This window comes from Hyaena hyaena, unplaced genomic scaffold (genome assembly GCF_003009895.1).
Source record: "Hyaena hyaena isolate Hyena2069 unplaced genomic scaffold, ASM300989v1 scaffold_118, whole genome shotgun sequence".
NCBI classification, from domain to species: domain Eukaryota; kingdom Metazoa; phylum Chordata; class Mammalia; order Carnivora; family Hyaenidae; genus Hyaena; species Hyaena hyaena.
The window spans coordinates 1095316-1105839 of record NW_024080751.1 but is presented as its reverse complement, the minus strand read 5'-3'; the positions used below and the strand labels follow the sequence as shown (position 1 = coordinate 1105839).

Here is a 10524-nt window from a genome sequence, read left to right as displayed (position 1 = left end):
AGATTTATAAGACAAAGAAATGCGACAGTGAGCAAAATGAGTTTCCCTCTGCTTGCCAAAAGATTTCTCCGCTATCAAAGTATTGACTCATCAGACACACACATGCACAGACACAGAAGGAAAGACAAACCGGAGAAAAGTCCTCGGCAACTGCTTTGAACTTGCGAGAAACGGAAGCGAGAGTGGGCTCAGAGAGGCCAGAGCTTCAGGCTGCCCTGGTCAGGGCCAGCACTCTCCCCGCGCGGGCCCTTCGGGGGCGCAGACCGTCGCAGCAGCAGGACCCATACCGCCGGAGCCGGCCTTGGGCCCGTGGGGGTGACACTGCCCTGTGGATGACACATGCTTTGAGGGGGCGTGTCCGACGGGGGCCTGCTGGATGGCGTGGAGGGTGACCTGAGGTCACTGAGAGGAAACTGGCAAGGCTGGCGAGGCCGCGGCTCCACCCGCCCTTCCTAGTGGCGGCGCGTGAGGGCTCCTGACACGTCGTGGTGACCTGCCCTGGCTTGACACCCCCTGTTTCACTAGTAGTCCCAGACTTGTTCCTGTACAGCTAGGGGTGGCCGTGTGACACGGTGTGGCCGAAATGCAACCAAGTTTCCAACAGGGAGCAGAGGGGGCGGGATGCCCGGCCGAGGCTCTGTCTCTCGCACCAGCTTCCTCCCAGGGCAGCGAGGTGACGATGTGACAGCCTGCAGGGGCAGCCTTCTTGCAGCCACGAGGACAGGGTCACAAGCTGGGGACAGGGCCGTCAGCGACACCGAGGCCACTCGACCCACCGGGACCGCCTGCCTCCAGGTTTGTGTGAAGCTCGCAGACATGAACTAAATAGTCTCTGTTCGTTGGGCTTTTTCTAAATGCGTTTTCCTTAGCAACACACCCCTGAGCATCAGCAACACGGCTGCAGAAGAAAGAGGCCAGAAATACTGTCAGGAATGCTTGTTTCCAGGGGCGCCTGGGGGGCTCAGTTGGTTAAGCATCCGACTTCGGCTCAGGTCGTGATCTCACAGTTCATGAGTTCGGGACCCGCATCAGGCTCTCTGAAGCCTGGAGCTGCTTCAGATTCTGTGTCTCCCTCTCTCTCTGCTCCTCCCCTGCTCACTCTCTGTCTCTGTCTCTCAAAATAAAATAAAGACATAAAAAAATTAAAAAAAAAAAAAAAAAGGAATGCTTGTTTCTGGATGTTTCTGGATGGCCACATTCACAGAAGAGGAGATGGTGGATCTTCATTTTCTTAATATGCTCCTTGCGTTTCCTATATCCTCCACGGTGGATGCTCAGGACCTCACAGATCTACAGGGAGCATTTATTCTCTTGAAAGGAAAAGGTACAAACCTTTTGAACGATGGGAAAAATACGAAAACACGAAATTACCTAAAATAATCTTTTTTAAGGTTTTGTTTTTTTTTTTCATTTTTGAGAGATGGAGTGTAAGCAGGGGAGGGGCAGAGAGGGGGAGACAGAATCCGAAACAGACTCCAGGCTCCGAGCTGTCAGCACAGAGCCCAGTGCAGGGCTGGAACTCGTGAACCGTGAGATCATGACCTGAGCCGAAATCAGAGCTTAACTGACTGAGCCCCCAGGTGCCCCCAAAATGCCTTTTGACGAATATTTGATGCCTGTGGGAGTTGCCCAGGGCAAAGCAAATGGAAAAAAAGATACAAGATTGTAAAAATCCCAATTTTGTAAAAACAAAAACAAAACAGAGGGAAAATGATTCAGGGAAGGAGGGCTTTGTCTTCAAGCCGGACTCCTCAGCTTTCTGGTGACCCACGTGCAGCTCGGTGGGCCACAGGCTGGAGGGGGGACGGGGTGCGGGTGGCAGGCTGAGGTCAGAGCGCCCCGGTGCTGTGCGGCGTGGGAGGCGCTCCGGGGTGACTGCAAATGCAGCCAAACATCTGAGGAGCAGACGAAGGACTGAGAACGTTAAAATGGGGCCGTGGCCCCCACGCTCCGGTGAAACCCCTCCGACAGCAGGGTGCGGGCCGGGCGCCGTGCCCAGCCTCCTCGGCGCCTGTCAGCTCTCGGTACGGCAGCCGCCCAGTCCGGGCTGTGCCCTCGCGGCTCCCGGCAAACAGGCCGCCCATCTCCGTGGGCCCTGTGGGCCGCCGCGGCTCAGCACGCCCTTCTGAGGCAACGGTGGTGGGAGGCGGGTGCCGCCGGGGGCCCCTGCGGAACCCTCCCTGGTTTGCTGTGTGCTCGGCCGTCGGTGATGGGACACCCAACAGGACAGAAGTGTCCTTAGGAGGGACGTTTTCTCTGCCTCCGCCCACAGTGGGGCTGGGGATGCACCTGCTGAGAGCGAGCTTCTGGGACACACGTCATCAGACTGCGGGCGATTCCGGGGAGCAGCCGGGCGCTGAAATTCAAGTTCAATAGGTTTTGTTTTTGTTTTTGTTTTTGTATTTCTAGGAGAGAGAGAGACAGCGTGAGCAGGGGAGGGTCAGAGAGAGAGGGAGTCACAGACTGAAACAGGCTCCAGGCTCTGAGCTGGCAGTCAGCACAGAGCCCGACGCGGGGCTCGAACCCACGAACCGCGAGATCATGACCTGAGCGAAAGTCGGACGCTTAACCGACTAAGCCACCCAGGCGCCCCTGAAATTCAAGTTCAAGGCCCACGCTGTGTCCTTTGCCCCAGCAGTGGCCGCGTGTGGGTGTGGGAGCAGCTGTTCCCCTCGCCCTGAAGGCCCCGCGTCAGCCTGCGGGCTCAGCCACGCCACTCCACTGAGCCCAGGCCACGGGCTCCGCCTCACCTCCAGACCACGCCGGCCACCGCGGCACCAGGCACCGCTCACCTCTAGCCACACGCGGAGCAGGCAGAGTGGCGGGGCGGGTCACCCGACTCCAGGCGGGGTCGTCAGCCCAGGGCAGGCACAGGGGTGCATGTGTGCGAGCTCTCGGAGGGGCCCGTCCGGCCCCAGACCCCCGACGGGGAGAAGTGACACACGAGTGGCGGGAAACCTTCTGTAGATGTTTATTCTACTTCAAGTAACAAAACCTACGGAGGGCCACGTTTTAATGTACAATGATATAATACTTTGCAATATAAAATACAATTTACAGAAATTTCTATCAAGTAAACCTAAAGAAACACACTTGATTTTTACATTTGTGTATTTAAATTAGAAAAATTTGTTTTACGTGTAAAAAACCCTTCACGTCGTATGAGACGTTGGAACTTCCAGCACTGCAGTGCCGTTTCACCCGGACGCCAGTCCCTCCAGATCACGAAGTTCTCCGTGTTCTTATTGTTGGTACGTTTGTGCTAGAAAGGGACAAATCTGTAGTGATGTACAATGGAATAGACTCCAAAGAATGAATGAACTTCTCTAGTTTTACACTTGCAAAAGTAAGTTTATGAAAATATAAAAAAAGTATCAAAGTGTATTTGTACAGTCAAATAAATTAGCAAGGTTTTCTCTCACGCGCTCCGGAAGGACCCGCAAATACATGACAGGAGGCGGGCGGCCGCTTCGGTGAGCAGCGTCCTCAGTGGGAGGTCCGCAGCCACTCTCGCTGGCTTCCATTTCACACCTCACACGAATACTGCTCCGCGTTCAACGACAAACTCTAAAATGCATCACCGGACAGTCTAACAGTCTGGAGCTGGTGCACTTTCCCTGGGACACGGGAAGGGCTGCTCAGAGGGTCGAGATTCACAAACAAAATGTTCCTGATTCTTCAAATCAAAGTAACCCCCCTCCCCCCACCCCCATTTGAAAGTACACTTAATTGGCTTATTTTCTTTCTTTAGGCTGGAAAAGGTTACTGCTTTTTCAATAAATTGCTATTTAAAATGCAACCATTTCTACTCGGACAGATGTTGCTTTTAACCGTGTTTTGGGGGGAAAAAAAGAGAAGTATAAGGTGACTATAAAAAACTGAGCAAAAACTAAGAAATGTTTTGTTTCCTGGTTGAAATTTGCAATTCAAATTTCTTTGTGACAAAAGGAAAATGCATTTGTGGGCTTTTGTGCATCTGACGCCCCAGGGAGCGAGCAGAAAGCAGGCGAGCTCGCTGCACCTGTGACGACAGCTTCTGGAAACAGAAATACAGGTGAGAGTCAGCGAAGGTATGGCTCTAGGGTCCATCGAAAGTCCCTTAAAATTTACTAGACTCAAGTTATTGGAAAAGATAACTTTATAATCTGAAAAAGCAATATGCTTTCGTAGACGCTTTCCCATTTGAGTAATTTTAAATGGAAATATTCAGTTCCTAGGTTTTTTTTTTTTTAAAAGCATCAGAATCGTAAAGATGTGAAATTTTGTAAGAAACCACTATACACAAAATTACAGCAATTGCTGAAGTCCAGGACAATCTATTCTGCATCGAAGTTCATAGCTCTTTGCACACCCAGGCGCTCACCGCCACTTGGGCGCCGGCCCCGCTGCGGCGTGTGCGGCCGCCGCTAGGTCTGGGCGGCGGGGGCGGGGGCCCGGGGGGCCTCGGCTTTGGGGTCGCGGGCGCCCTCCTTGCTTTTGCTGCGGTCCTTGCGCTCGCGGCCGTGCTCGCGGGTGCGCTCCCGGCTGCGAGACCGCTCCCGCTCCCGCCGGCGCTCCCGCTCCCGGTTCCTGCTGCGCTCCCGGCTGCGGCCCCACTCGGCCGCGCGCTCCGGCTCCCGCCCCCGGTCCCTGTCGGCGCCGCGCTCCCGGCCCCGCTCCCAGTCGCGGCCGGGGTCCTTGTCGCGGTGGCGGCCGCGCTCGTGGCCGCGGTCCCAGTCCCGCTCCCGGCTCCAGCGCCGCCCCCGCTCCCGCCGCCGCTCCTCCGGGGCCCTGCCCGGCCGGCTGTCGGCCGGCGCGGCCTCGGGCTCCTCCAGCGGCTTCTCCTTGGGCCCAGCGTCGAACCGCTCCCTCGGGCGCCCTTCGAAGGCCTGGCTCCTGTAGTCGTGGCCCTTGCCGTCGCGGAAGTCGGCCTCGGGGCCCTGCGCGGCCGCCTCGTCCCAGCGCTCGGGCCGGTGCGGCGGCGGGTGGCTGGGCAGCTCCAGCAGCGGCCTGGGCGCCGGCTTCAGCCCCGGGGCCGGCGAGCCCTGGAAGTGGAAGCGGGGTGGGGCGGGCTCGCTCTTCTCCGGGAAGGGCGCCGGCCCTCGGGGCCCGCCGTAAGGCAGGGGCGCTGGCGCCCGGGGGCCGGCGAACCTCGGGGGCGAGCTTACCCTCTGCTCCTCGAACTGCTGAGGCTGAATCCCCCTGGGTCCCGGCATGAAATTTGGCGCCTGGGCTCTGGGTCCTTCGAACTGACTGGGATGCGGCCCCCTCGGGCCCACGAAGTGGCCGGGTGGGGGGCCTCTCTGACCTCCAAACTGAGAGGGAGGGGGACCTCCTCGGGGCCCCTTGAACTGTGACAGCAGAGGCCGCCTCTGGCCGCCAAACTGGAAAGGCGCCGTGCCCCTGCTCGCCATGAACGGGGCTTGCTCTGGTCCTTCAAACTGAGGGGGGGGCCCGGCCATCTCGTCGTAGGGGCCATCCTGGAATTCCCTCTTCTCCCCATGGGGGTCCTTCCGGTCTTCGAACTGGGGTGCTGCTCCTCTGGGCCCCCCAAGGTGGGAGGGGGAGGGGCCCCTGCTGTCCCCGTAGGGAGGGGGCCCATGTGGCCCTGACAACAAGGAAGGGATGGGCCCCTTCTGGGCCCCGAATCTGGCCGGCGGAGGCCCCCGTGGCCCATCGCTACTGGAAACCATACTCTCGTCTGAGAACGGAGGGACAGGGCCCCTTGGTCCCGGGAAACTGGGGCCGTGAAGCCCTGATGTTCCGAAAGCACGTGGAGCCGGCTCCCGCTGGCCCTGGGGTGTGGGCAGAGGGGCCCCCACCCTCTGTCCAGGTGCGGGGAGACTGGCGGCCCCCTCGCCGGGTCTGCACTGAGGCTCTCTGTCACCTTCAGGCTCGACGGCCGGGTGGTCACTTTTCTCAGCAAACTGAGCGTTCCTGGGATCCTCGTACTGGGACGAGCCGAGCGCTTTGTCCTGAGAGGCACACGCTGGACCTGAGAAAGGGTCCCTCCCGCCAGCAGAGGGGTAGCTCTGGGCGTCGTTGGGCAACGGGAAGCCGGGCTGAAAGGCGGTGCTGGGGGGCGTGGGCAGCAGCACCTTGCGGGCAGGTCTGGGCAAGCCGCCCGAGCCCACCGAGGGGGCACCGCTGTCCACGGGCGGCGGGACCGGGCTTGCGGGGTGCTCGCGCTTGGGGCCATCTGGCTTGGCCGGCGGGGCGGCCTCTGCACCCTCTTCCCGGGCCACGGGGGGCCTGGAGCCGGCCTCGCTCTCGCCGTGCTCTGCGGCCAGCCGCCGGGCCTGGCGGGGGTCCCGGTTCTGCCGCGGCTCGCAGGCGGGGCCCGTCCCGGGAGGGACGCCGGGCAGCGCAGACGTGCGGCACGCGGCTTGCTGCTCTGGCGGCGGCGGGAACAGCTCGGCCTGGGGCAGGGGCTTCGGGGGCGGCGACATCAGCGCCTCGGCCACGGAGAAGTGCGCCATGGAGGCCCCCGCGGCGGCCCTCTGCTGCCGCAGCGCCGCTTCCTGCTCCTCCACCTGCCTCTTCTGCTCCTCGATCTGCTTGTTGAGCTCCTCTATCATCTGCTGCTGCTCCACCAGGGACGGGGCCGCCGCGGGCTCGCCGGGCCTCTCCGGGGCGCCGCCCTTCCCGTCTGCGCACATCCTGTTGGGCAGGTCGTCGATGGCCACCTTGGCCTCCTCTAAAATGGTCTCATCCTCTGGGTCATAGGCCACCTCCTCCCGCTCGGCCGTCTCGGGGGCCGTGGCCCCGTCGGGGTGCGCCCCGCGCCCCAGCTGAGCGCCGCACGCCCTGTCGGGCCCGTACTCCTCCTCGGGGTCGTACGGCCGGTCGTCTTCCTCGTCCTCCAGGGCTCTGTCTCTTGAGAACTGACCGAACTGCTGGACTATAGGGTCTAGTAAGGGCGCTGCGGGCAGCCCGCCGTCGGCCGTGGCTCTGGGGTCCTGGTGGGGGGCCGGCGTGGAGCCCGCGGGCTCTCTGGCAGGGGCGTCGAAGGACTTCTTCTTCCCGAAGAGCGTCTGCAGGATGTGCTCCAGGGGTGAGGCTGTCTTCGAGGTGGAGGCGTTGGCGGAGGGAGCGGTCACGGTGACGGCCGTGGTGGCAGGCGACGACGTCGTGCTGGTGGTCGTGGCTCCTGGTTTGAGCGACGACAGGATTTTCAACACAGATGACGACGCTGGGGCACTGGGTGGCTCGGGCAGAGGGGGTGGCGGGGGAGGAGTCCCCGGGGGTGTGGTGCTGGCGGCCACGTCCCCGGAGCAGACCTGGAGCTTGGGGGCCTTCCTCTCAGACTGCGGGACGGCAGGCACTTTAGGATAGAGAGAAACTTCCGTTTCTTCTTGGGTCTGAAGTCGGGGCCGCTTGTCTTCTACCTTATCTAATTCTCCCGCATTTGAAGGACGTTTTATTCTCTGGCAGATAACCAACCCGAGGATGATGTTGGGGCGCGGTGACTCAAGACCTGAAAAACAAAACGTTTGTGCAAATTTTAGAATCTAACTTCAGCCTTTGTTCTTCAGACATAGACCCTATCGAGGGCGCTAATGGTGCACGTTTCAATAGGAAGAAGGAGGAAACTCACTAACAAAATAAAATCAAGTTTTGAACAACTTATTGCAAAAGATCACGGATGCACCGTCGCCACCGTCGTCCAGCCGCCACGTTACAGCCACAGAACCCGGGGCTCCGTCATGAGTCAAGTCATCCCGATGATCAGAGCTTCCGTTACAGCTTTAAAGAGACGGAACGCGAAGGCGATGGGATGAGAGAGGCGGCGGACCAGGCCAGTGTGCAAACGCCCGCATCTGCTGACCTACAGGCAACGAAGCATGCACGCACCAGCATGTCTGGTTTTAAACCAAATCTCAGCTACCTTCTTTGACTTGCCACTTGCTACACATCAGAGAGGGAACAGCCCTTCCTGGCACTCACGCGTAGTGCTCCATAAGTTAAGCGACACACACGGACACCGAAGGTCTACAACTCGTTAATAGTGATCCCTCAGCACGTGCCCTTCGGGAAGCTCGCCAGCGGCTAGGGCCACAGGCAGTTAATGGGCAAGACGGCGCTGACTAAAAGGCCTACAATGCTTGTCCTCGACGGTTTAGAAAGGAATTCTGTTGACGTCAACAAGAGCCGAGTCCTGCTCAGTCTTTGTGAACACAGGCCGGGGTGCCTGAGGAGAAGTGTGGGCTCAGAGCAGGCCACATGGAAAACGGGGCGTTCTGGGAACAAGATGGTTCTTAAAAACACTCATTTCTTAAATAAAAAAGGCTTGCTCTATTCCAAACTGTGCATTTTGCCAGGGACGCTGACAGTTCAGGACTGGTTCCCCACCCCACACTCACAGTAAACCCAGAATACCAAGGGAAGAACGGCAGCAACAAACCCCCCCAAGTCACAGAACAGCAATCGTAGGGAGAAATGATATACAAACACTTACGTGACAGCATATTTAAAACCAAATCATATAAATTAAATCACTGTAGTATGTGGATGTTTCCTCGTGCCATGTGTATACGTTCTCTGCTTACGGAAAATCAGTTTTCCCATTACTTTTGGTTTTAAAGATGATCACGAGTCACTTGAAATAGTTCTGTGGGCACCATTATACGATTCTCAAACGCCTGTTAACCTCCCTAAATTCTGACAGAGATGGGTTGATAGGTTGAGCACACGGGGTGGATGGCCCGTCCGGCCCCCAAGGACTATCAAGGGCACCAGAGAGCTGCCTAGACGGCAGACCGAGACCCCCTTCCCTCCCGTGTCTGAAGGGCGTCCCGCCTCACAGCCGACGTGCGAGTGAGATGTCCATTGACGACATCCACTCGTAGCACACCAGGACCTTGCCATCACCTCAAGAGACATGGCTCCCAGAACGGCCTCTCCCTGTCCCAACAAAAGTCGTGTATCCAGGAAAGGAAGAGCCAGGCAAAGGAGGGAAAAGACTGGAAAATCAGGCAGCCACACCGTGTCACATGCAAATGTTTCGAGTTGGTTTCCTAATTAACACGAGTTAAGGATAACTTAGGGCACTTCTCTCACTGTAGCAGTTTCCTGGACGCCTGACTGCTTACTCAGACCCAGTCTGGGGCTTGGGCAGTTGCTAACATGGCGCTCTGGCCCTTCTGGACTGCAGGTTGGCTGCTAGCAGTCCCAGAGCCAGCAGACCTGCCCTGCAAGCCTGGCTCTCCCTGAGGAACCTGACACGGGAGCCACGGTGAAGGAATGTGCTCAGCCACGTGGGTGGGCGGGTGCCAGCCAGGGCTGGGGAGCCCTGGGAGGGGGGAGCCCCCACGACCTGTACTCCTTGCAGGAAAAGCTCAACTTCTAGCACCAACATCAGGGCTTGTGGCTCAGGGTCAGGGGTCAGGTCAATAAGCTGTGCGTGATGGGGAAGTCGTGGTGTTAAACCCGGGAAGACTCAGGTCTCTGTCCTGGTGCCTTCACGAGGGAAAACTTACGACGGTTGTGTGTGTGGACCAGGGAGGGCGATCACAGCTCGATGGCGACATCCCTAACCTCACAACAGTCTGCAGACCCCAACCTGCCCATCCCAGGGAAGACGGTGGCTGAAGCACTCAGCATTTTACATCGGTCTTGAAAACAGTGAGCTATCCAGGCATTGGATCTAATTAAGTAGCTTTCAACCCTCGACTGCCTCATCTGCACCAACCTGTTAGCAGTCTAATGAGGACTGGTGTTCAGTTTTGAATTTCACCAAGACTTTATGCCTAGGTCTGTTTTGAAGTAATCAGATCTCATCATCTGATTCGCGTGTTCATGTCATGGTCATGTTAGTATCTGAAGTGTAACTGGCACCTTGGCCATGACTGACATTTGTGGAACAGTCACTAATCTACCGAGGGCCTCGGAATCGGTCTCTACTGAAATGAGCGTGCCCCAGAGTCCCCCATGCTGCCGCAAGTGGGGTGGCCGGCAAGGCAACACCGGGCAAGACCAAACAGGTGTCCACACCTGGGAGGCAGCAGAGGGCCGGCCCTCCTCCAGATCGCTCATCGCCCAGCCAGGGGCCCGCGCAGGCCTGCCCGCTGCCGAGCGCTCCACGGGGCGGGGTGGGGTGGGGGAGGGGGTGCGGTGGTGGTGACCACACTGGCTGCGGCCCAGGGCACAGGGCTGCTGCGCTGGTTTTGACAAATTCCTCCCTTCATCCACTGTTAGCGGCACAGATGGAGACTTGCCCCCTGCCCTTTTGAGGGTTGTTGTTAGGTCTGTAATTTGCAAAGTAGATGAAAACAAGCAACCAGGTGGGTGGGTGCGGTGTGCTGTCCCCCCATCTCTAGAGGGGTGTTGATCGGGCTCAGTAGGGGTGTCGGCACCCACCCCTCTGAAGTGCCAGGGCGCACAGGTCCCCGGGGTGTGCTGCGTGGGGAAAACAGCCTGGCGGGCTTTACACGGGCTTCCCCGGGTGCTCCTGGTGGGTCTCCAGCCTCAGCCTCGGCGGCCGACCGAGGGACAGAGGCATCTGCAAGGTCATGTGCCAGCTGATTTCCTGACAGGAGACCAAAA

The 10524-nt window shown here is 58.7% G+C and overlaps 1 protein-coding gene across 5 annotated transcripts in view; it reads right to left on the bottom strand.

The window, feature by feature from the left end:
• Positions 1-2947: 2947 nt before the first annotated feature.
• DIDO1 (death inducer-obliterator 1) overlaps positions 2948-10524 on the bottom strand; it is a 50295-nt gene continuing 42718 nt past the window's right edge. For all 5 annotated transcript variants that reach the window (XM_039236953.1, XM_039236952.1, XM_039236954.1 and 2 more), the window contains exon 17: positions 2948-7456. In XM_039236953.1, coding sequence (XP_039092884.1) covers positions 4407-7456 — 3050 coding nt within the window. In that variant the 3' untranslated portion in view covers positions 2948-4406. The remainder of the gene's footprint in view (positions 7457-10524) is intronic.